Below are 26527 nucleotides of genomic sequence, written 5' to 3' on the forward strand. Positions count from 1 at the left end.
AGGAAAGCCCAGGGGGGAGAGAGCAAATAAGATCAAAATCAGATGATTAGAAATTGAGGGCTTAGAGACCTTTTTGGCAGTCACCTCAGTTTATCGTATTGGGGGAGAGGGTAAGGGGAGGTGGTGAGACAGAAGGAGAGGAGGGGTGGAGAGGGGGAGGTTCCATCTTAAAGGAGTCAGTGGGGCATTTATAAGCTGGATTCTTTTAAGTTGGTCCTAGCGATTTCAGAGTGAGCAACAGGAAGTGTTAGATCCTGGGTCATCGCCACTCGTTATTGCACCAAGGTCAGGAGAGGGTCTCACTGTCATGGTTCCTGTCTGCTTGGGTTGTCAAGTTCAGTTCTGTCGGTGTGACCCAATGACCCAGAACCCCAGGCTTTCAAACAGAAAGCAGCCCCACTCTCAATGAGGACTTGGGAAGGAGGAGAAAGGGCCAAGGAACTAATAAACCTGGTCTCACTCTCCACCCTCATTCATTCAATCGTATTGAGCACTGCACTAAATGCTTGGGAGAGTACAATACAACAATAAATAGTCAGATTCCCAGCCCACAATGAGCTTACAGTCATGGGGGGGAGACAAGCATTAATATAAATAAATTATATTATACATAAGTGCTGTGGGGCTGGGAAGGGGCAAGAACAAAGGGAGCTAATCATGACGTAGAAGGAGGTGTGGGAAAGTATCTGTCGCCAAATTCCCGGTCTCAGCTCTCAGCTCCCAAAGCCATTGATTGGGCTTCCTGAACTCAAGCCAATGAGAAATGCTCTTTGCCCGAAGCCTAGTCGTTGGCTCTTGGAGCAGGGCAGGGTGGTACATCCTGGGCAGAAGCAATGAAGGGGCTGAATAATAAGCCGCCTCATGCCCTGGGCTCAGCTCCACATGGTGTCCCTTAGCAACCAGTCACTGCAGCTGGCCAACCAGCTGGGCCTGGGGGGTCGGCGAGTGGCTGAGCCTGTGAGGTCGGCAACCAGCTGGGCCTGGGGGATCAGCCGGCAGTTGCAGAGTAGAGCATGTAGGGGGCCAGGGTTGGGGAGCCTGCCTCCCTCGGCTGGCTGGGTAGAGAACAAGGAAGCATGGACAGTGTTGCGCGGCCCCCCCCCCCCCCCCGTGCTTTGGCTCAGAGTTTACAGACGTATAACAGGGTGAGTGTCTCTGAGGTGCTGGCCTCTGGAACCCTCGTTAATATCAATAGAAAAACATCAAGGCCCTTCAGAATTGCTACAGTACTTCCTTCTCCCTCCCTCTGGTCTGGGCCTGGGATGGGTCCACAAGAGGGCATTTTCCACTGTCCCCCTGGGAAGAGAAGCAGTGTGGCCTAGTGGATGGAGCATGGGCCTGGGAGTCAGAAGGACTTGGGTTCTGATAATAGCTCTGTCACTTATTTGCTGTGTGACCTTGGTCAAGTCACTTAACTTCTCTGTGCCTCAGTTCCCTCATCTATAAAATGGGGATTAAGACTGTGAGCCCCATGTGGGCGAGGGATTGTGTTCCACCCAATTAGTTTGTATCTATCCCAGCCCTCAGTGGCACATAGTAAGTGCTTAACAAATGCCATTAAAAAAAAAAGAAGAGGAGGAGGGCTAACAGCCGGTCGAAGGGTGTGGGGGCTGCTCTGCTGCCATTTTCAATTCCCACTTCCAAGTTATTTCCACATTTCTGTTCTTCGCCATCCAACTCTCACAGTTCACTCCAAGTCAGACATGGAAAGCTGCCATGTTACCTCGTGATGTCCAGTGTTACATTTCAGCTTCATCTGCCTTGTTGCAGTGACTGTGGTGGGGAGCGAAGGTGGAGATTGGGCCGGGAGAAGAGTAGGGGAGAGAAAGAGCAGAGCTGGGGGAGGGAAAGGCAAAAGGAAGGAGTGAAAATGAAGGAATTCAGAATTCATCGGAATTCCATTTCTTTTCTCCAAAGAGAAACAATATGGGCCTGACCAGAAATCCAAATAGAGCCTGCCTCGTTTTAAAGTGGGAAAAAAAGCCAGCATCTCATAAGTTCTTAGGTAGAAAGGCAGAACACTGTGTTGGAGAGAAGAATAGAATCTTTGTACGGGGTCAGGGCTGGTGTCTGGAGAACCTCATTTAGTCTCAGACTTTTTTATTCATTCATTCAGAGGTGTTACTGAGCAACCACTGTGTGCAGAACACAGAGCTAGGCTCTGGGGAAGATTTAAAGAAGAAAGCACAATGCTGTTCTTACCCTCTGCAAATGCAGATATGCTACCCCAAATATGGAACGTACCAATGGGCAAAATGACAAGAGAGGTAGAGAAAGAAGATTTTATTCAAGACAAAAGGATATGAGCCTAGTTTTTCCACTGGCAGAGGGGCTGACTGGAGTGATCTAAATGCTGTCCAATAAGATTAATTGGGGAAGAGTCAGATTTTGAGCAGAGCTCTGAAGGCTCAGGGAAACAGTGTGAGCAGTGGTGGAAGAGATGAGTGCAGGGGCCAGGGAGCGGGGTGGGTTGGCTAAAGCAGAGACAGGCAGGTGTGGAAAGGGAGATGAGGTCAGTGGTTAGGGTTGGGAGAGCAGCGATTGGAGCAGTGATCCATGAGGCAGATGATAATAATAATTATGGTGTTAAATGCTTACCATGTGCCACATACTATACTAAGCACTGGGGCGGATACAAGCATATCTGGTTGGACAAAGACCCTGTCCCATATGGGGTCCACAGTCTTGATCCCCATTTTACAGATGAGGTATCTGGGGCACAGAAATGGCGTGACTTGCCCAAGATCACACAGCAGACAAGTAATGGAGCCAGGATTAGAACCAAGGTCCTCTGACTTCTAGGCCTGTGCTCTTTCCACTAGGCCACCCTTCCAGTTTCAAGCATTTCCATCATGAGCCCTTGCTGGGACTGCCCTGTCTCTCATTGGGAGCATTAATGAACATATCTGCTCTCTTTCTTCACCTGGGCAGCACCATCACTCTGTTCAAACTACATCACTCTTGAGGGTGTTGCCAAGCTCCTGTACAACCTAGAGAGAAATGTTTCTTTTTGGGAAGGAGCACTCTCACCCTCTCACCATCTTCCCTGCAACCAGAACTTATTATTGTCCCGGGATCCCTCCCTCAGGGGATTTTCTCTTTCCCAAGGGTGCCCAGCTGTGGTTCACCCAGCCCTGGCTGTGAACTTCAGTGGCTTCTGAGAGAGGGTGGAGGAACCAAGACAGACACTCAGGTGGGGCTGGGTCAGTTTCCTCAGTTACCCTTCTCATCTGCTGGGCCAGGGTGGGAAGGATGCTGGGGGATGCAGGTCAGAGAGTGGGGACCATCCTGCTGCATATAAAGTCACCACACAGGCCATGTTTTGGGGTAGCATGAGGGACACATTGACCACTCAGTTCTTTTCTACATTGTTCTGCTGAGAGGAAGGACATTGAAGGGACAAAGAGAGGAGAGAGGAAGGACCTCACCCAGCCCCCATCCCACCCCCACCAGTTGTGATCTCTCTGGGCTCTGCTTGATCAGTCTCCCTAGAATGGAAAGCTGTATATGTGGGCCCAGGGCCACCACCACCTACCTCCACTGTGGCTTGCCAAAAGAATCTGGATGACTTCTAAGCAAGTTGGTATTCCCCAGGCATGCCAGGTGTAGACTCTCACCCCCCTGTAGGCATGCCAGGTGTAGATCCTCAGCCCCTTGTAGGTGTGCCAGGTGTTGACTGTCAGCTCCCTGCTGTGGGTGATTTGGAGTAGATCATTGTGAGTTGCTTGGGGACTGAATCTGGCAGAGAAACTGAAGGGGAGGGAGGCCTGCTTTGAGCTTTTGTGTGAGGAAAAAGAAACTCTATGAAGGCAGCTGAATCAACCTGGATTCCTCATCAGGTCTTGTCATCAAACCCCACCACCAGCTCCCCTCCCAATCTCCCGGCTTGATTCTTTATTCCTTTATGCCCTGATGGCACCCCCTTGACAGTACTCCCTCCCCACAGTACCGGGAGGGGGACAGACCATCTGAAAATGGGGCCATCAGTTATAAAACTATACATATGGCCACCCTAACCCTGTGTAGCCTGGGGATGCCATACACAATCAAGACTAATAGGGAAGAAAGCAACCTGAATCCTCAGCGAGTAGAAGCCAAGGTCTCCCAGCCCAGTTCTGTAATAGCTCTGCTGGCAAGTTTTCCTGAGAGTTTGGGTCATAACCCTGGGACCAGAATGCTCCTTTGTGTGCTCTGGAAATTTTTGCAGTTCCCGAGGGTAACACCCTCTCCTCCCTCTGTACAGATGACAGATGTCTTTGGCCTAAAGGGCTGAAGGGAAACACCAGTTTCAAATAGCTCCAGGCATCCTCGGTGGCTGAGGTGGGGGTGGGGGCGTGGGAGGGAGGTGGAGGGGAAGATACAGTGTTTGTGTTCACAGCAGGGATGTGAGACCTGGTCCTGGCACAGGGTAATGTCTTTGGGGAGCTTGGGCAGAGAGGGAGTTTTATAGGGGAGGTCTGACAGTCCTGCAGCTAGGGCCACTAATTGCTTTTAAATCTCGGCCCGAATGGTGCTTTCTCCCTCCAGCGGTCTGGCAAGTCTCTTTTCCTTAACCTCTACTTTTGGTACTTGGAGGCTGAAGTGTCTTTGAACTTTCCCACTGAAACATCTTAGATGGTTTGAAATCTCAGTGCCTCCACATCATCAGACTGAGGAATCAAATGCACAAATAAAAAGAAGGTTGGGAAATATGCTCAGATGGACTGCTGAGAAATGATGATGCACTTTCTGATGTAGAATAGAAGCATACTGTGCCATCATTTTCTAGTACAGCCTTGTCATTCATTCTTGCTCAGCCTGATTTGCAAGAATCCGTGTGGCCTAGTAGAAAGATCCCAGGGCTGGGAGCCATCTGAGTTGGGTTTTAATCCCAACTCTGGCCCTGGCTCGCTGCATGACCTTGGGCGAGCTGCTTAACCTCTGTGGGCTTCAGTTTACTGATCTGTAAAATGGGGATAAGATCGATTGTGAGCCTCTAATAAACTTGTGTCTACCTCGGCACTTGGCACGTGATAAGTGGTTAGTAAATGTGTACTGGTGGTGGAAGGTTTTGAACTGATGAGGGGGCCTTAATTTGAGCAGAGCTTGAAAAGGGGTAGGACTATCCTCTACTACACTTGAGTGTATTGAGCTGGTCCCCGGGATACAGGTGTGACAGTCAGCTAATCCTGTCCCTAGTGAATGACCCATAACTCCCATTTTCCAGCGTGACCATGTTGCTTTAACAGCCTTGCAAATGAGGCTGGATACAGACTCACCACCCTGGAAGAAATCAGGCAATGCCTAAGTGTGAATTTCAATAAAATTTGAAAATCTAATCCAGGGCCAGTCAGCCAGTGGTGTTCATTGAGCGTCCCCAGTCTGCAGTGCAGGAAGCCCTGGGGTGGACCCTTGCAGGGGTCTGATATTTGGTCTGACCCAGGTTGAGCTGGATCCTAGAATGGGGGTCTGGGAATGGAGGGGGGGATTACTTCAGGGAAGCCCAGGTAGTTCAGGCCATGAGCACAAGGCATGCTGGATTGGAGGAGGCCTAGGCATGGGCCTGGCCCCATCTTCAACTCGGCCTGGCCTGCAGGTTCAGGACCCTGTAGGCTGACTGATGACACACAGCACTAGTGCTCTGAGGATTCCAGAAGGATTTTAAGACCTAGCATCTGTCCTCAAGAAGCAGGGTCATGAAGTGGAAAGAGTGTGGGCCTGGGAGTCAGGAGTCCTGGTTCTAATCTTGGCTCTGCTCCTTGCCTGCTTTGTGAACTTGAGCAAGTCACTTAACTTCTCTGTGCCTCAGTTTCCTCATCTGTAAAATAACTGTTCTCCCTCTTCCTTAAACTGTGAGTGCCAGGTGGGCCAGAGACTACATCAGACCTGCTTACCTACTGTTTTTACTCCAGTGCTTAGGACAGTGCTTGCCACATAGTAAGTGCTTAACAAATACCTTTATTAGTATTCCAGGAATTTTTAAAGCAGAAATACAGTGGGGGTAACCTGAAAAACCTTCATGGAGGAAGTTAGTTTTCCCTTTCCACAGTGGAAAAGCAGGAGGGAAAAGCAGTGGAAAGGAGGCGTGGGAGAGGCCTGCCTGACCACTTGGGCCAATAGAAAAGGCTGCTTCAGGGTCAGGATTATCCTTAAGAGAAAGGAGGGTGGATGCAGAAGTACAAATAGAAAATCCCACTCAGACCTGAGCTTGGGGTAGACAGATTGTCCTGAACTGGTCATTCAAGCAGTGTTTGGGGAAAGGAGAAGGATGAAAGCAAAAAGTCTCCCATCTCACTCTGCCCTTACAATCATTCTGTGTTTTTGCAGGCAGCTAGTGCATTCTGCCATTGTGTAGTGCATTGCTCAGTGAACTTAGTAAGGGCTGGTGTTGACAGTCATTTTTTGGCCTGGTATGCTTTACAGCATTTGGTGGTCTAGGTAGAACCTCAGAATGGAGTTAAGCAAGTATCTCTAAATGCTGCAGGCTCTGTGCACCTACAATGGAAAGTAGTAAGAGTTCCATTTTCCTGTTTCAAACAAGCATTTCCCCCTTGGGGTTAGAACAACCACTTCCTCCTCAGCACCCAGTGGAACATGGTAAACAGTTACAGCAGAGTATTCCCTTCTGAGAACCTAGCTTGAGTTCCTTTTTTCTTTTCTTCTTTTTTCTTTTTTATATAAAAGAACTGAGCTTCTCTGAAGGTCACTCGCTGTCCATTCCCTCTCCTTTCACGCCGTCAAGGACCACACAGCCGCTCTAGAAACAGAAACCCACGCATAGTTCGTGTGCAGCTCTTGTAGTCAGATGGCCGGCCTCCAGGGCCTGATACTTGAAGTGAACTGGGTGGGAGGCGGGAACTGGTGGGAAGTGGTGTTTGAGGTCAGTCTTGTCCCAAGATGGTTGGAGAGTCCTTCATCTGATATGACCCTTCAAGGCTGTCCCCATCTGTGCTCATGCAGGTGGCATTGCCATCTCTGGGGAGGGGAGCGGGGAGTGATGTGTGTGTGTGTGTGTAAAGGTGAGGAGTGTGCATGTAGAAAGGATAATCAGAGAAAAGGGTGGCCGAAAGGGAAATAAGAAGTAGGAACTGGAGGGAAGATTGAGGGAAATAGAGCAGAGCCTTGTGGTTGTGTGGGGGAGACAGAAAGAAGCCTTTGTGAAGGTGGTGAAGGTGTGGCCTGTGGAGGGAGGAGAAAGGTCAGTTTAGGTTTCAAAAGGGAAAAGGGAAAGACTCAGACTTCAGTAGACCCTCATGTAGATGGCCACCAAGGTTTAATCATATTTTCATTGAAAACCTCCTGGAATCAATCCCCAGATTTCTTTTAAGATTTTGAAAACCCCTCATGCTATCACAGGGCTAAACCTGGAGTGGGTGGTACTTGCTGGCGATGACCCCGGAATTTGGTTTGGAACCAGATTTTGTGAGAATTGGGGGGTGGTGGTGAGGGGGGTGCACTTGGAGAAGGGCTGAGTCAATAGGAAGTTAGGGGCAGAGGCATCTACCTCCCCTCTTGGGGCTCCACCCAGCCGAGTCTCAGACAAAGGGGGAAAAATTGGAAATCCACCCTTTGGGTGCTTGCTTTTAACCTTTATACATTATTAAGCAGAACAATAAGAGAGCAGGCTGCCGATACTATCTAGGGGGTCTATCTTAGTAGAATAAGCAGGAGCTTCCTGCAACTCTGCTGGCAACATTGCAGAGCTGTCCAGATATAGAAACTTAGATTGCAAACAGGTTTGTCATGTTTCCTACTCAAAGCAGATGGATCATAAAGCCAAAAAACTGAAAAGCTTTTGCCTCCAGAGGATGTACTCACTTAGGTCCAAGGGATTTCAGACATCTGGGGAAGTAGCAGTGTTCGCTTTCCAGACAGGCGGCTCACATCTCTGGCCTGGAGCGCTGCTGGCTCGGTCCGGAGGAATGATGATAATAATTGTGGCCTCTGTTGAACACTTACTGTGTGCCGAGCACTTTACTAAGCCCTGGGGTAGATACAGGATCAGCAGGTCGAACAAAGTCCCTGCCCTACACAGGGCTCACAGTCCAAGTAGGAGAGAGAACAAGTGTCAAATCCCCACTTTACAGAGGAAGAAACTGAGGCACAGAGAAATTAAGTACCCCATCACCGGGTTGTGGAACTCAACATTTGGAAGGGAGTCCAACGAGCTAATGTCCCTGTCCCCCCCCCCCCCGCCCTCCCACCTTACCAATGACCTTCCGGTTCAGTCCATTTTGGGGCTTGGAGAGACCTGGGCCAAAACAGACGTGGTGCCTGGGACAGAAAGTTGGCAATGGGACAGAAAGTTGGCAATGGGCCAGATCCAGCTGGCTGGGGCGTGGCCTGGCTACGCGTTGTGAAGGAGGAGTCCCGGTCCTGGTCCTGGCTAGGGAGGAGTCTTCACATTTCCAAGGTTGGAGCAACACCCACACAGGTTCTCAGCATTGACACTCATCGCCGGGCCCACCTGCTCTGACTGAAACCCTTTAAGCTCCCACCTCTCTCGGGACTTTCCTTCCCCACATTGGAGGCGTCTGAAGCGATGGGCAGTGGATTTCACTTGCTGACCGGGCCTTGCCCAGCCCCCAAGACAGACACCACCAGCCAAAGAAAGAAGCAGACCTTCAAGGGAGGGCGGGAAGCTGAACAGAGCCTCAGACCTCCATATGAGAATCACTGTGGTCCTTCTTAATAATAATACTTATGTTATTTGGAAAGTGATTACTAGGCACCAAGCCCTGAGGTAGATATAAGGTAATCAAATTTAGAAACAACTCGTATCCTGTGTGAGGGGATAGTGTAAAAGGGAGGGAGAATCAGTATTGAATCCACATTCTACAGATGAGGAAACTGAGGTTCCAAGAATTTAAGCAATTTACCCAAAATTGCACAGCAGACAAGTGGCAAAACTGGGATTAGAACACAAATGCTCTGACTCTCAGGCCCATGTTCTTTCCACTAGGCCACACTGCTCCTCTTCTTCCTCCCTGAGTCCTGAAATGCTCTCTGAGGGGAGGGGAAGCTGCTGGCCGGAGGTTTCGGGCCCTGTGCGCACACCTACTTAGAAGGGACAGCCAAAGTCTTACTTCTCTGGGGGGGCCCCGAATGTCCCCAGTTTCTCAGCTCTGCCAGGATGCATATTTTCCATGTAGGCTTTGGCTAGGTCACCAGGATCAAGTACCCTCCAGTGAAGTCAGGGCTCTTCTATTTTCACCTTGGGGCACAGCAGAACCATTTTTACCTTGGAATGTAGGTGGGCCTTCCTCACCTCGGGCACTGCCAAGCCATCCTCTCCTTACCTCAGGCAAAGCCAGACCATCTCCTCCTCACCCCAGGTCACAGCCAGGCCTCCCCCTCCTCACCTCGGGGCTCTGCCTCAGCCTAGACACTGATCTCCCTGCAGATACATCAGTGGGGCCTTGGGGAAAGAGCACAAGATCAAGTCAGGAGGCACCAGTCTTAGTCCTAGATCTTCCACCTCCCTGCTGGGCGGACCTTGGATAAGTCACTACTCTGTGCCAAAGTGTCCTTAATGTGTAAAATGGAGTCAAGATACCCATTCTCCTCGCTTGGATTGAGAGTCCCATGTGGGCCAGGGAATGTCTTCAATCTGATTATCTCATATCTACCCCAAGCATGCTTAGCACATAAATAATCCCTCGGGTAGATACCATCGTTATTCTTATCACATGACTGATGGAGTTTAGATGCCACGGGGGCCACAGAACTCCCACCAAAAGAGAAGTTGAGGCCACAGGTTCCCAGGCCCTGGCCAGGCACCCCTCCCTCCTGCTGCTTTGGAAATACATTCCCCTTCAAAGCCTGTTCAGAGCCACTTCTCCCTCCTCCCATTGGTTTCTGAGTTGATTGCTTAACCTCTTGTAGGAGGTGGGAGGGTGGAATCTTACTTGTGTAGATCTGAATTCTCCCTCCTGTCTCACTTACCTCTGTCTTCCTTCTCCCTGGCTCATTCCTGCACGTTCCCCGAAAAGCCTGGTAAAAGGCAGGAGCAGTTTGGACAGTAATGAATACAGTGTTTATTAAGTCTTCTCTATGTGCCAGTAACAGTGATGAGACCTGGGGTGGATACAAGAGAATCAGATCGGACGCAACCCCAGTCCTACGTGGGACTCATGGTCTGAGTCAAGAGGTGTGTGTCTGTAGCTTCTCCTATTTTATAGCTGAGGAAACCAAGGCCTAGAGAGGTATGAAAATGACAGAGTGTAGAAGAAGTAGTTTCCATTTCTCTCATTGGTTGCCTAGAGTGCTGAGAATGGGGTGAGGGGAGAAAATGACTTGCTAAAGAGTCCGCAGACCAAGATGACCCTTGCATAATGAAGTGTGCTGTTCCAAGCCCATTTGGTTTTCCCGGTGATGACTGCACACCCGGAGTTGTGTGGGCCGGGGAAGGGTTTCAGAAGAGGATAAACAAAATTGGAAGACCTCTTTCCCCCCTCTAGATTGAGCACCTACCTGCAGTGGGACAGAATGAGCTTTGTCCCCCAACGAGCTGACGTGTGAAGTCAGAAAAGGGCCTCCAGCTTGAGAGGTGTCATGTACAAACACCTAAAATTGTTTTCCTTTTCTATATAACACTTTCATGAAGTCGTGAGTCAAGGTGTGCTGAAATCTGCTCCAGGTTGAACCAAGTGGGATCTTGATTTTCTCCCCATTATTGCTCATAGGATTGGAAGAGGGGACCTCCAGGGAGCCTCCACTCAATCCCAGGGCTGTTCCAGACCTATTGCCTTCAGCAGACCCACTGAACAAATCATAGAGGCCTGTGCCCCACAGATTTTTGGTGGGGGGTCCTCACAGCCACAGCAGAGATGGGGTGTGCTTGCTGTTGGATAGGTGGAATCAAACCCTAAGCTTCCTTCCAAAGGCCATATTAAAAATCACATCTCCTCCAAGAGGCCTTCCCCCATTAAACCCTCATTTCCTCTTCTCTCACTCCCTTCTGTGTCACCCTTGCACTCCGATTTGCACCCTTTATTCACCACACCCTCAGCCCCACAGCACTATGTACATATTTGTAATTTATTTGTATTAATGCCTGTCTCCCTCTCTAAGCTTTTCGTGGGCAGCTAATGTGTCTACCAACTGTTATATGGTGCTCTCCCAAACACTTAGCATACTATTCTGCACACAGTAAGCTCTCAATAAATATCATTGATCGACTCACTAGCTGCTCCTGCTGGAGACTTAATTTGACCCTAATCACCTCAGACTGGTGGACGTTCTTCTTAGTCATTAGAATCTCCAGGCAGAGAGGCTCTCCACATTCCTCATCTTCCCTGACTTTTTCAATCCTGTTGATTGATTCCCCCTCTTGAAAGGGAAGGTAATAGGAGAAGGCCGAAGGAATTCTACAAGCATTGGAAACAACAGGCTAGATTTTGCCTCTGCTAAATACAAGGAATGCTAATATTTTTCAGGAGGAGTCAGTTAAAATGGTACAGGGTCAGCTCAACCTCTGAACAAGTGAGGGAGATGGAATGGAGCCTGCCTGGCTGGGTGGGGTCAGGGGAGCTTGTCAGTCAAGCTCAGTTACCATCAATCAGTAGGATTTACAGAAAGCATACTGGGTGGCAGAGCAATGGACTAGACACTTGACAGAGTCCAATAGAGTTAGAAGACACAATCCCTGCCCTCATGGAATTTACAGTCTGGCAGAGAAGACAAGACACTAAAGTAATTTACCGACAGCAGGCAGGGAAAGTGGATGTGACTATGACTTCTGAAAGGACAAGTTCTGAGCCTTTGGATCATATCCTGGTGTTTTGTCCAGGCCAACTGTTAACCTGAATCTGTATCTATAGCCCCGTACAGGAGGCTGCCATGAGAGAGCGAGCCAAGTGAGGAATGGAACGACTGACGGTGGCCACCAGACATGGATCCTGGTTCCTTCCCCCGGTGGGACGCACCGAGCTCTGAGCTGGCAGTAAATTCAGGTTCTGCGAGGAAGGGGAGCTGAGACCCATGAAGCTGGGCAGATTTCCAAGGCCGAGTTTTCCAGAGAATGCTCGGCATTTTGTCCTGTAGGAAGTCACAGCCTTTCTCCCCTCCAGCCCTGCCTCTGCCCCCCTCTTCCTCCTCCCGTTTCCTCCTATTGTTCCCGCAGCCTCGTCTGCCGTCTTCACCGGACCGCAAGTGCTACGGCCCAGCCTGGTGGTGCTTTGCTCGCTGACTAGTCTTCTGGTGTGGGACAGATGTCACATCAAAATATGTCCCAGGACCTGTTCCCCTTCCCCTTCTCCGGGTATCTGTGGTTCCTATAAAAGTGGAGTGGGAGAAGAGAGATGGTTTCAGAGTAACACCACACTTTTTGGTCTTATTACCTAACCACCTCCACAGTGGGCCTGTGGAATGAAGTAGCTGGAGGGGCTGTTAAAGTCACCCATTTCATACTGAGGAAGCGGGCCCCAGCTTCCAAACTCTGAGGACCGTGTTTCTGCAAAATGGTGGGCCATGTTTGGCATCCATGGTGTTAGTAGGAGCTAATAATAATTATGGTTTTCATTAAGAAATAGTACGTGCCGAGCTCTACTGTGGTGGATACAAGATAATCAACTCATACACAGCTTCTGTCCCACATGGAACTCCGTTTCAGGGAGAACCGAGGCACCGAGAAGTCAAGTGATGTGCCCAAGGTTACATAGCAAGCAAATGGAGGAGCTGGAATTAAAAACCAGGCCTCTTTGGCTCACAGGCCCCGGAGTCCTTCCACTAGGCCACTCTGCTTCTCTCTGGGTGTCCTGGTGGAACTTACTTGCCCCTATTTTGGAGCCTCTATTTCGCTATCTGGAAAATGAACTCTATTTTGTTTACCCACTTTCTTGCAGTGTTGAGGCTATTAGAAAGACAATTGAGATGAAGTTGGTAAAATTCTTGTGACAGAAGACAAACAGGGATAGGTCTCTAGTGGGAAGTGTGATTAGTAGAGCAATGGAGGGAGGATGGAGAGGACAAATAGAAGAGAAATATTCTAGGTGCCCAGGGTGGCCTATTGGAAATAGCACAGCCCTGGCAACCAGGAGACCTGGGTTCTAATCCCACCTTTGCCATCAAAGTGCTTTGCCTATGGCAAGACACTTAATTTCTTTGTGCTTCTGTTTCCTCATCTGTAAAAATGGAATTCAATATCTGTCCTCCTTCCCCTTTAGACTGTGAGCCCCATGTAGGATGGGAACTTTGTCCGATCTTATTGTATCATATCTCCCCGGAGTTTAACAGTCTTCAGCACTTAGTAAAAGCTCAACAAATACCACAGTTATTGTTATTTAATCTTAATTTTCCCTTACCCTCTTGTGATCCTCAGAGGGGTTTTCTCCATAAGACCAGATGCCTTTTGGTAGGAATGGGGCAAGGGGGTCTTGCCAGCCGGAGCCCCCGGCTGAGGCTGATGCCTGCTGCCCCCACCGACTCCAAGAAACAACGAACAAACACGGTCCTACTAACGCCCAAGAGAGGCCCAGAGAGAATGAGGATCGCTGGAGCAAACCCAAACTGTGTCTATGGAAAGACTCAGGTTTTGTTTTCAAAGCTTTTTCCAAACATGGGAAGCCTTGCAATTCCAGCTCTCCATGGGGCGTTTCACTTGTGGGCTCCAGACCAGATAATAATAATAATAACAATAATAATGGTATTTGTTAAGTGGTTACTATGCATCAAGCACTGTTCTAAGTGCTGGGGTAGTTAAAAAATTGGACATAATCCTTGTCCCATATGGGGCTCACAGTCTTAATCCCCATTTTACAGATGAGGTAACTGAGGCCCAGAGAAGTGAAGTGATTTGCCCAAAGTCACCCAGCAGACAAGTGGTGGAGCCGGGATTAGATCCCAGGTCCTTCTGACTCCCAGGCCAGTGCTTTATCCACTAGGCATTGCTGCTTCCCAGAGGACTTGATACAGAGCAAATTACTGCTGAGGTGAAAGCCGTTCTCGGAGCTCTTTCTCCCTGTGTGGCTTCATTGTGTGAGAAGGGGAGTGTGTATGTGAGTGTGAATGTGTGTCGGTATGCATGTGACATTCTGGAGATAGACTCTGCAGGCAGATCCAATTGTTTTTCCCCATCCAGAAGGTCAGTTTTCCTGACAGAAAGCTGCCAACAGCACCGTACCTCATAACTATTGGAGCCCCATGACCTTAAGCGGCCATGGGAGCAAGTATGAGGCTCTCTCCCCGGCTGTGCAGAAAGACACAACCCAGGCTGGGGGCTTCTTCATGTTCTCTGTCCATTTGTGTAAAAGCCACAGCTCAGCTGGCCTGCTGAGCACTGCCAGACCAGAACAGCTGGATAATGGTGTTGGCTGTGGAAAGCCAGGGAAGCCTCGGGGACGCTGGCATGAAAAAGGACAATGCCTTGGGAGGGACCACCATCTCTAAAGGGCAGCGGATGTGAGAAGGCCACAGCTGAGGAAACACGAACTGGTTTTCCAACATGTCTTCGCTAAAATGAAATTATTACTAAATTGTAGCAAGCAGAGGGAGAGTAGCAGATAGGGAAGCAGCGTGGCTTAGTGGAAAGAGCAAGGGCTTGGGAGTCAGAGGTCGTGGGTTCTAATCCTGACTCTGCCACTTGTTAGCTGTGTGACTTTGGGCAAGTCACTTAACTTCTCCATACCTCAGTTACCTCATCTGTAAAATGGGAATGAAGACTGTGAGCCCCACATGGACAACGTGATCAGCTTGTATCTCCCCCAGGGCTTAGAACAGTGCTTGGCATGTAGTAAGTGCTTAACAAATACCAACATTATTTTAGGGAGTTAAGTGAAGGGCAGCTCCCATCCATAAAGGGCTCTGGATACACCCCTTCTTGCTAACGTATCTGCCAACTCTGTTGTATTGTACTTGTCCTAGAACTTACTACATTGCTCTGCGTGTAGTAAGCACTTAGTAAATAACATTGATTTTTTTCATAACTTCTTCCAACCCTCCCAAGCATAAGACCCAAAGTGTTCATACTGTCGGCAGGAACGAGGATCCATGAGAGCAGAGATCATGTCTTGTAACTCTCTTGTACTCTCCCTGACCCTTGGTAATAGGACTCTGCACACAGTAGGCACTCAGTAAATGCTACCGATTGATTGAATGACTGGAAGTCTTTTGGCTTCCCCCGACCTGATGCTTAGTTGGCTGTGACCCTTGCCACCAGGTAGCAAGACGTGACCTATTATTTTATTAACGCTTTTCAAAGATTCCCTTCAGATGGCTTGAAAACTTTCTTGAAACTCAAGCCATCAGTTTGGCATGAGATCTGGGGAAAGAGGTGTTGACTCTAATTTTTTTTTCTGAGAAGCTGTGTGATGGGGGCCGGTGGGACAGGAAGAAAGCAGCATCAAAATCAAGTGAAGCCAGAGAATCCATCTCTCTTACCTGTAGGCTTATTGCTTAACAAAGGGAAAGGTTGAGTGGAGACGAGTGAGTGGCTACCTAATTCTCCCCAAAGGACCTCTGGTCAGCCGAACTCTGAAGTGGGTAATGTTGATCTTTTTAACCTTTTGCCACCCAAATCCTAGGGCAAATCAATCAGTCAGTCAATCTAGGGCAGAGTGACATAGATCCCTGGCATAACAAGTAGGACTCTTTCTTTTTTTGTCTCCACATTCTTTCTTCTCTCCTCTTGGGCAGGTGAGGCTTCACAGTCCTTGGCTGAGATCTGGGGGAAGCCCTTTTTGTGGGTTGGGAATGTGACCGCCAACTCCGTTATATTGTACTCTCCCAAGTGCTTGGTGCGATGTTCTGCACCCACTAAGTGCTCAATAAATATGATTGGTTGATTGATTACATCAGGCAGGGCTTGGAGTTGCTATTTAAAACCCAGAGGGAAAAACCCCTGATGCTCTCTGCCAAATGGGTGGTAAAGAATTCTCCAAACACAGGACTTCTGGCATTTGTCTGGAAATGGAATATTCCATCTCAAGGGTGTTTCCAGTCTGGGCTGCCTTGGGTTTTGAGGGCTTCCTTGCCTTGGGCTGTTGTGGGCCAGGGTGCAGCACTAGTAAACACTTCCCACTAGTGGGAGGAGGAAAACAAGAGACTGCTCAAACAGGAGAGACATCCCAGGTATAAACAGGAGAGGTGTAACAGGTGTGAAGAGAGATATCATAGGTCTGAACAGGAGAGATATCACACTCCAGTCAACTGGAGAGATGTCCCATGTGGGAATATTAGAGACATCACAGGTGTGAACCAGAGAGATATAAAGTGTGAACAGGAGAGATGTAATAGGTGTGAACAGGAGAGACATCCCAGGTGTAAGCATCAGAGACATCACAGGGGTGAACAGGAGAGACTCACAGGGTCTCAGATGTGGCTGCTTTGAGGAGAGGTTGAGTATTGGACAATTAGATGTCAGTCTACTGATTCCGAACTCCTTAAAACTTGAAGTGAGGGGGTTTGTTCTGTCCTCTGCCTCAGCCTTCACCCTCTTCCTGCCTTCCCAGGAGTCCAGAGTCCTTTGCTCAAGGAGACTGTGTGTGTGATTGGCAGCTGGACTGTCTTTCCCATTCCATCACCCCCAACCTTCCTCCCCTTAAGATAATACCAATTTATTTTCTGAATAGTGCTTTCACATCAATTATCTCATTTTATTCTCATGACATAACTGTTGAGTAGGGAGAGGCCAGTATCATCATGTCCATTATACAGGTGAGGAAACTCAGTCCCAGAGAGTTTAAGTGATTTTCCCAAGGCCACACAGCAGGCCAGTGGCAGACCTGACACTAGAAGCTGGGTCTCCTCGACTCCCAGCCCTGGGCTCTTTCCATTAGACCACCTGCCAGATTGTTAATTTCTTCACTAGATCATCAGCCCTGTGAGGGCAGGGATCGTGTGTACTATGGTGTACTCTCACAAGTGCATGGTGAAGTGTTTGTTCCTCATAGAGTAAGGGCTCAGTTAATACCGTCCCCCATCTAAGTCCAGACATCTCAGGAAACCAGTAGTTTTCACAACTGTGGGGTCTTGCATCTGCCTGTGTACATGGTATTGTTTGATTGCCTAGTGTTGGGCTAAGGGCTGGGGTAGATATGCTAATCAGACCAGACTCAGCCCCTGTCCCAAAACAACAATCATAATCCAAGAGGGCAGGAGAACAGGTCTCCCTCCTGGCTCCCAGGCCTAAGCTTTTTCCACTAGGTTATGCTGTCTCCCCACACCTGCAGCTATATACATCTATTCTCTCTCCATCTTCTCCCTTCTTTTCCACCTTTCCTTCCTCATCCACTACCCTGCCCTGCACTGTGGAGATTTAAAAGAGGGTTGTCCTGAACTCTGGTTTATCACACCATCCCGGAGGGTAGACCTTCAGCTTTTTCTCCTGTTGCAGATAACAGGAGGAGTAGCTGGAGAGTAAGACTTCCAGGCTTGCTGGAGGAGCAGGGAAGTCAGTCAGACACCTGATCCTCTCTCTAGCACCCCCAAATCTGAATAACAATAATAATTGTGGTATTTGTTAAGCACTTACTAGGTGCCAGGCCCTGGACTATATTCAAGATAAGCAGTCCCTGTCCCACGAGGGGCTGTTGGTCTAAATAAGAGGGAGAACTGGTATTGAATCCCCATTTTACAGGTGAGGAAACTGGTTCAGTGATTGGCCCCAGGTGACCCAGCCGGCAAGTGGCAGAGGCAGGATTAGAACCCAGATTGAGAAGCAGGATGGTCCAGTGGAAAGAACATTGGCCTGTCAGTCAGAGGACCCAGGTTCTAATTTTGGCTCCACAACTTGGCTGCTGTGTGACCTTGAGCAAGTTATTTAACTCCTCTGTGCCTCAGTTCCCTCATCTGCAAAATGGGGATTAAATATTCCTCCTTCCAGTTTAGACTTGAGAGCCTTACGTGGGACAGGGGCTGCATCCAACCAGATTATCTTTGTATCTACCCCAGTGCTTAGAACAGTGCTTGACACATAGTAAGCAGTTGACGAATACCATAAGAAAAAGAAAAAAAAAAAGGTACATGCTTTTTCTACTGGGCCATGCTGCTTTAGTGATCCACCTACATGAGAACGCCCGTAGTCCCTGCCCTCCCAAGTAGTAGCTCAGTGATTTCCTCCTCCCTGGGTCAAACTGGACAAGCCCAAGGTCCTATCTGGTCAGAGGGCTAAGATGAGGCAAGACCGGAGACTGTGGGAGGAAGGATTGTTCTGTCCGTGCAGGTAGGTCAAGGCAGCCCGGTGACTGTGCCACCCCCACCGCCCCCCACCCCCCACACTCTTGTCGTAATCACCCCTTAAATGAGCAGGAGGAGCAGGCCTGGCCTTGCTTGTCTCATCTTGTGTAATTAGCTTTTTCCATTGTTGCCTCTGGGCATTGTCTGCCTGGATTGTTTACGCAGCCTGGGTCCTCAGATAAGAAGTGCCTCAGCCTTCATTAGTGCTCTGTTTTTCTCCCCAGCAGAAGGATCTAGGAAAAACAACCTTTCCAAAAAGGCCGGGCCCCTTTGTCACAAAGTTTCCTCTGTTCCTGGCCAGCAGCTCCCGGAGTTGACATGAATAGGGTTTGGCCTTGGGGTGGGAGTTAATGGGATTCTGATGAAGATTGCTTGTGGGGAGGAGGGAAGGCTTTTCTCAGGCAGGGCTGTTTGAGGATCAGACTTGAACTCGAAAACTTGATGACAGAAGCATCTGACTCTCACTCAGCAAAGAGCTTTCTTGGGAGGGAGGGAGGGAGGGAGGGAGGGAGGGAGGGAGGGGGAAGCAAGCTACCACCTCCTTGCTTCCCCGCAGAGGCTACCCAGGGATATGCAGGTCTTTGGCAAGAGAGTTTGCAATCAGTTGGTCAGGAGTTGTACTCTCAGTCCCCTCAACTGGCAAAAGTAGTATGGCCTCGTAGAAAGAGTCCAGGTCTGGCACTTGGAGAACCTGGGTTCTAATCCCAGCTCTGACACTTGACTGCTGGGTGACCCTGGGCAAATCACTTCACTGCCCCGTACCTCAGTTTCCTCATCTGTAAAATGGGAATTCAGTAATTCTCCCTCCTGCTCAGCCTGTGAGTCCATGTGGAACAGGAACTGTCTCTACCTAATTGGTATGTCCCCCGGAGCTGGGCATGGTGCTTAGCATGTAGTAAGTGTTTCATAGAGGCCACAATTATTAGGATGGGTATGACTGAGTTCACTAGTGCTAGAGATGACTGATGGGTTTAGGTTTAGGGTGCTGGAAATTCATCAGGGAAGGCTTGCCAGAGGAGGTGGGATTGTAGGAGGAATTTGAATGTGAGTAGAGCTGTGATAGTAGTAGTAGTAGTAATCTGTTGCTGAATTATACTTTCCAAGCGCTTAGTACAGTGCTCTTGCACATAGTAATTGTTCAATAAGTGTGAATGAATGAATGAATGAATAATAGTATTTTTTAAGTGTGTACTGTGTGCAGAGACCAATACTAAACGCTAGGAAAGAATGCATAGGTGGGAATTAGATACAGTCCCTGTCCCTCAGGGGGCTCAGTCTAAGAGCTGGAGACAGACAGAACAGGAGTGATGAAATCGCAAAACCCAACATAAACGAAGACACAAAAACAAAATAGACTCAAAGTCTCGGCGGGGACGGAGCAGTCCGAGAACATGCGGGAGCATGTCAGATTTGGGGAGAAAGGGAGCTCTAAGCAGAAAGAGCTGCGAGAGCAAGAAGGCAACAGATGCTGTTTTAGTTGCTGCAGATTTGGGAAAGAGCGAGAGACTTCAGCCCGGCAGACTTCAGCCCAGTCTCCGGCCACAAGCTGCCACCTACATGTCTCCACCACGGAGAGGCCACCCAGGGATCTGAAGGTCTTTTGCAGGAGAGTTTCCTCAGTCCCATCAGGTAGAGAAGTAGTGTGGCTTGGTGGATAGAGTATGGGCCTGGGAGTCAGAAAGACCTGAGTTCTATTCCCAGCTCGGCCACCTGTCTGCTGTGTGACCTTGGCAAGTCACTTAATTTGCACACCTCAGTTACCTGATCTGTAAAATGGGGGTTAAGAGCCCCATGTAGGACAGGGACTGTGTCCAACCTGATTACCTTGTATCTACCCAGCACCTAGTGAAGTGCCTGGCACTAAGTAAGTGCTGAACAAATACCATTAAAAAAATAATCAGGCAGGGCCTCTGAGTCTAGCAAATGCTCAATAAATGCCATTGATTGATTAATTGCCCCAGGGCTCCGTCACCCAAAAAGAGGCTGGCTAGACTCCCAGTTGTCTCACTTTCAGCATGGGTGGTGGGCACAGCCTTTGGCATGGCTGTGGGGGCAGTAAACTGTGGGGAGTTCACCATGGGGCAAACAACCAGATCTGTGCCTCTTCCTCCCCCACTGCACTTCCTGGCCCACACCCTGTCCACAGTCTGCTCCTTGGGGGTTCCCAGCATGCCAGGATCTGTGTACAGGCTGTTGGCTCTAGACACATTCAGGTGACAGAACACCAGAGTGGCTGCAGTAGCAGCCCCGGTGAATATGGCGACTGCGACTGTGGCCTCATCGTGGCCTCGGTATATTTGGAGACTGTGGCTTCATCATGACCCCGGTGAACATGGCTGCCACAACCTCCTCCTGGCAGCCCCTCTGACTGCCTGCCCCACACTGACGACTTCCATCCCTTTAGGAAAGTTTGCTTCTGTGTCTCCCTCTCCCTCTCTCTCCCTTTCTCTCCCTCTCCCTCCCTCTGCCTCTGTCTCAGTGCCAAGAGCTTAATACAAAACTCCACACACCAGAGGCACTCAGTAAATTCCTCCTTAATTGATGATTCAGGATTCCTTTCTTCTTGAAGGTGATTCAGGCCAGGAGGCAGGAGATCTCGGTTCTGGCCCAAACAGTTCTATTAATTGCCATGAAGCATTTAGAAAGCTCCTTAACTTCTCCAGGCCTCATTTTACCTAACTGAAGAGTTGGGGGCAGAGAGTTGCTCAACATGTTCACCTCCTTGACTTTGTCTGAGGATTAGATCGAAGAAGGATCTTGGGCTGATCAGAGCTTGTTCTGAGAGATTCCGGAGACAACCAGGCAATAGAGTTATTTTTAAGTCCTTGTCCTTATGTAGCAGGTGCCCTATTATTTTTCCTTACAGAGCAAATCATGGAGGAAGATCAAGAACATGGTGCACTGGTCTCCCTTTGTTATGTCCTTCAAGAAGAAGTATCCCTGGATCCAGCTTGCTGGACATGCCGGTATGAGTGGTCCTTGTTGGGGGATGGCCCTGGGTCTGAGGGCAGCCAGGCCTCGAGATTGCCTGCTTTTGGGAAGTGGACACTGAAACATGAGGGAGCAGGGGTCAAGGGGCGGGGCCTAGGGACGGCTAGGGAGTGCTAGTCCCTCAGTAATGAAGGAGTTGTGAGTTTCTGGGGTGAGTTGAATCTAAGGATGAGATTCAAGTTCTGAAATTGTGACCCTGTCCTCTGACACAAACCTGCTCCAAAGTATAAGCCTCATACTGGGCCCCTAGTTTCCTTTTTGCTTCCCACCCTCGGGCTCTCCTGACCACTTGCCCAATGTGTATCACCATCGGCCAGGGTGTCACCAGCACAGGAGACTCAGTAGCAACCAACCCCTCGAATCCCAGAGTCTCAGAGCTTCCTCTTCTAGACTGGGGGGCAGGGAATCCCCCAGGACAACGTGGAAGCCACAGTCAAATCTGTGCCAAGGAGCTGGCCAAGAACAAGCTCCCTTGCTTTGCAGGGAGTTTCAAGGCGGCCGCCAATGGGAGGATCCTGAAGAAGCACTGTGAGTCAGAGCAGCGCTGCTTGGACCGGCTGATGACGGACGTCCTGAAGCCCTTTGTGCCGGCCTATCATGGGGATGTGATGAAGGACGGGGAGCGCTACAATCAGATGGAAGACCTGCTGGCTGACTTTGACTCTCCCTGTGTGATGGACTGCAAGATGGGGGTCAGGTGAGAAGGCAGGGTCTGGAGCCATGGGTGGTCAGGTGAAAGGGTGGGGCCTGTAGGGGGTCAGGTGAGAAGGGCAGAGCCTGTGGGAGGTGTTAGGCGAGAGGACGGGGTCAGATGAGGCGGCAGGGCTTGTAGGGGTTGAGAGTGGGGCATGGCCTTTGTCTTGATCAGGTGGGTGATGGGACATTGCAGCGGTCAGCAGGAAGTGGTCAGCTTTGGGCACCGTTTAAAAGCTCATCCCTAACCATATGTGAAAAGGCCCAAGTGGGAACCATCCCTCCCTTCATCCAAGCTTCCTTTGGCACAGTTGCCCTGGAGGGAGTAGGGAGCTGAAGTCAGACCTGAGACAAGGACACCCAGGGGAGGACCCAAACACCCTATCTCATTCCACTTTGCCCTCACCCCCTCTGACCCTGGATTCAACCTGATTCTGTCTCAGTTGTGAATTCAGACCAGAGCAGACAGGGTTCAATGTCAAGGATCCCTGGGCTGGGCTGGGTAGGAAGACTAATTAAGGGCTCGCCTGGAGCCTTGGGTTCATTTTAGGGCAGGTTGGGGCATTGATTCAGGCAAGGACACCCAGCATTTAGTCTTGGACCCTCCAGGTCTCCATCTCAGCCCAGGACTCCCTCCTACCACCCCCCAGCACTTTCTCCTGGACCTCTTCCAGGATTCTAACTCGGTGTGGGGCTTCCCCCCCCCCCCCCCCCCACTTCTTGGGTCTCACAGGAAGGGGTGTGACCAGAGGCCGGTCACCTGCACCTCTAATTCTGGGCCAGAACCCTCTCTAAAGGAGAGGCAAGAGTGAAACTGGGACTCCCTAGGCATCCATTTAGAGGCATTCCCCTCTGCCGGGCTTCTGAGGGTGCTGCTGGAGAGGACCGCTGTGGGGCTTGGGCTGGAGAGAGAGCTTGGTGATGGGAGACAATGAAAGAGCCCTAAATTCTGCTTTACTCCTGATTTCAAGTTGTTGTGGGGAAGAGTAAGATCTGTCATTCCAACCAGAGCTAACTAGGCTTCCTCTATTAGCGGCTTCACTCATGGAGCGAGAAGCCTCCAGAGGAAAGATGCTTGATAGGATAGTTGCCATGTAGCGCAGGGGACCCTTGCTTCTGGGTTTTTGGGAATTGGAGGCTGCAAACAAAGGGCAAGCACTTGTTTTTGAACGTAATTATTTTCATATGTAGACCTGGGGGGGAGGGAAAACATTCTTCATTTCATTATTATTATCATAATATTTAAGAGTTTACTATATGCTAAACCCTGGGGTAGATAGAAGATAATCAAGTCAGATACAATCCCTGTCCCACATGGGGCTCACAGTCCAAGGGGGAGGGAGAACAGGTATTTAAGCTCCATTTCTCAGATGAGGAAACAGGCACAGAGAAGTAAAGTTACCTGCCCAAGGTTACACAGCAGACAGGCGGCATAGCTGGGATTAGAACCAGGTTGGTTCTCTTTCCACTAGGCCAGGCGTTTTCCCCCACCCTTGAATTTCTGGTGTGAAACCTGACCTGGCTTGCTGAAGGGTTTTGTTTCTTTAATTTCATTTTCCACCCAGGAGCAGTGGGTAGGAAAGAGGTGAGAGGAGAGGAATGCAGGTGATATGCTGCCGGCTGGCCTGGGCCCCAACCCCAGCCTCTGCCATTTCTCTCTGGCCCCTCAGGGCCTAGCAATTCCCCGTAGCCCATTTAGGGAAGGCAGAGGGTCTTCTCCCACCTTCAAGGTGCCCTCTCTTAGCCCTGTGGTAGCTCACTATCTGGTAGGAGGGGCAGGGCCTTCAGTTCCAACCCAGACAGCATGGCGGGACTCTGCCTGCCCGGAGGGGAACAAAGTTCTAGTTGCAGCACAAACAAGTGGAAAGTATTCCAGCTGGCACTCACCAGGGCCTTGCCCAAAAAAAGCACATCCTTGTGGGGAGAGGTTGTGGCCGGGGATTGCCTGAAAACCGGCTTGCCCGGTGAGGGAGGAGACCTGACCCTGGGCCCTGGGGAGCCAGGGGTCGCTGCGCAAAGGGCCCAGGCCAGGGTCTCCCGTGGACTCCAGGGTGGGTTTTGAGAGCCTGTGTGGAAGGCCTGGGGGAGACTGGGGAACACACACACACACACACACACACACACACACACACACACCCCGCCGAGCTGGGAGATTCATCTGGAGCTTTGGGAAAGATCCATCATGGGCAGAAATCTGAGAGGGATTCACACGAGAGTCTGAGGCACAGAAGAGGGGTTTCCTGTTGTCTTGCTCACTCTGTGGCGGGCTCTGTGTCATAGAGAACACACACAGAGACAGCCTCCTCAGGCCTCCAGGCCTCATCTGGCAAAGTCTCCGTACCTCCCTCGGGGCAGGGTTTCTCAGACTCCTGCAGCCGCTGCAAGAGGGAGCAGGGAGCAGAGAAGTGGCAGTTATGTGAGAAATAGGTGTCAGGGAATTGAGAGATTAATCAGGAAAGACTCTTCAAGGAAATATGCTTTCAGAAGGGCCTTGACAAAAGGGTAGAAGTTTCCCAAAGGAAAGGGTTAAAGTAAGCACTTGACAAATACCATTATTATTATTATCTCGGTATGGCGTATTATTATTATCTCGGTATGGCAGCAGAGGCTGATAAAGAAATCAGAGACTGTGGGATCTTAGTTTGTCCTGAGTTTTTTCCTGGAGGGTCATCAGAGCGACTTGCAGGGCCATCTCGCAGTGGCCCCAGCAGTGGCTGGAAGTGGTTAGCAGGGATCAGGTTGTGAAGGAGAGAAGCCAAGGGCTACAGATGGGATTTTTTCTTGTGAATTCCCATGTCTCCTGGTTGGGACACAGATGGACCCTGGAAGGTTATTGGCCTTTGTGGAGGCCCTTCTGGGCCTAGGGTCCTTAGGCCAGTAGGGTCAGCGGGGCACTTCTGCCCACCAGTCTGAAGACACCATTATTTCTGGCCGAACATGGTGAGGCCGTTTGTCCTAAAAAGAGGAACCACCCAGGGGTCTCACCTCTCCAGGCTCCAGCGTGTAAGAATATAAGAGATTGTCTGAAAGTGCTAAGGGACTGGGGGTGAGCTCTGCCCTCATGGGTTTTGGTGTCTGGGATTTGCAGCAGCTTACCCCTCCTTTGGTTGGGTCTGTGTTGGGATACAGAAGGGAATGTTCAAACTTCCTGACCTCATATTCTCTACGACAAATGAGTAACCCCACCCCAACCCCTCCCCCAGACCAGGCACCCCTGCTGGATGCCTTAACCCAACCCCACAGCCTGGCTACTGCAAGCGACTGACTCCTGGGCCTCCTTTAAAAATCAACCGATACCAGCTGGGGAGCCTCATACTTCAAAACAAGTCTGTGCGCAAACATCCTGTGTAACACCCGGCTTGTTGCAGCTCTTGGTTGCCGGGCTGGGGAGAGGCTGAGAGGTGGAGAAAAAGCCTGGTGGGGAGATAGGAACAGGAGAGATTCCTCAGCAAGTGTCTACACCTCTTGGATGCTCTCAGGATGCTGAATTCACAGGCAAGATCTGGAATGTAGAAGAAATCCTGCCTTCAGCCCTTCCCCGCTTCCAGCCCCCAAATCCAGCCCGGGCGTGGTGCCATGGTTTTTGCAGGCTTTTGGGTGGCTCGGCGGAAGAGCTGGCTCCAACGGGCTGGTCTCTGAGGGGACCCAAGAGCTGGGCCCAGAGCCAAATGGACAGAGCAGGGCCGGAGCAGGCCGCCGGCGGCCTGCAACCTCTTTGGCGGAGCCTCCACCTCCACCTCCACACTGCGGCCAGGGAAGACTTCCCTCTAATGTAACTGACATTGCTGATTTCTGTTTCATAAAGAGTCACGGCCCAGTCGGAGCCTGGGTGGTGGTAGGGAACCCAGGTGGGGGAGGGATGGGGGGTGCTTCAAAGGGTAGAGGATATCAGAGCAGATTGCTCAATCAGTCATGGTTATTGAGTGCTTACTGGGTGCAAAACCCTGTACTAAGTACTTTGGAGAGAACAGTACAAGAGAGTTGGTAGACACGATCCCTGCTCTGAATCTAGTGAGGAAGACAGACATCGAAATGAATTATAGCCAGGGGAAGTGGCAGAGTATAAGGGTGTGTCATGAAGGTTGTAGGGCAGGAGGTGAGCTCAGCCCCTGCATGTTTTGGAGTCAGGTGGTTGCAGCAGCTGCCTATCCTTGGTTGGGGACTGTATAGGGACTCAGAGGGAATGGTTAAATTTTCTGACCCTGTAGCCTCTACAGCAAATGTGTAACACCTCGAACCAAACAGGATTGTTGGGAGCAGGGATTTAAGTCACTTCCAGGTGCCTTGCTTTAAAAGAGATAGGGGAGAGGGGGATTCCTTTAGAGAATAAAGGGCAGTGACGTGGGGGTCCAGGAAGTGGCCGCCAGTTCCAGCGACTCAGCCGGCCCAAACAGACGTGTAAGGGGTAGCTGAGGACAGCATCAAGGTCACACATCTGGGGATCCCATCCCTCTGCCCCTGCTGATTGCCCCTCCTGATGAAGGGGGAAGCTAGGGAAGGAGGAAGTGCCTGAGGAGATCAGGGCCAGACCAGAAGGTTCAGGATGCCCCAGTTTGTGCTGAGAACAGAAATCTGGGTGTCTGCAGCGGGTTCTGTCAGCAAGACTGTGGCCCTGGGGGTGGGGGGAGGAGGAAGTCTTCTAGTGGGTGGAGCAATGGAAGCTTGGGGATGAGGTTGGTGTCATTCCAAA

At 50.2% G+C, this 26527-nt stretch overlaps 1 protein-coding gene across 1 annotated transcript in view; it reads left to right on the forward strand.

Moving 5' to 3' along the window:
* The window catches only part of ITPKB (inositol-trisphosphate 3-kinase B), a 77504-nt gene that overhangs the window by 42641 nt on the left and 8336 nt on the right, over window positions 1-26527 (forward strand). The window contains exons 3-4 of the mRNA XM_029047643.1: window positions 21020-21119; window positions 21628-21841. Of these exons, the coding sequence (XP_028903476.1) occupies window positions 21020-21119; window positions 21628-21841 (314 nt within the window). The remainder of the gene's footprint in view (window positions 1-21019; window positions 21120-21627; window positions 21842-26527) is intronic.

This window comes from Ornithorhynchus anatinus, chromosome 19 (genome assembly GCF_004115215.2).
Source record: "Ornithorhynchus anatinus isolate Pmale09 chromosome 19, mOrnAna1.pri.v4, whole genome shotgun sequence".
Classification (NCBI taxonomy): Eukaryota; Metazoa; Chordata; class Mammalia; order Monotremata; family Ornithorhynchidae; genus Ornithorhynchus; species Ornithorhynchus anatinus.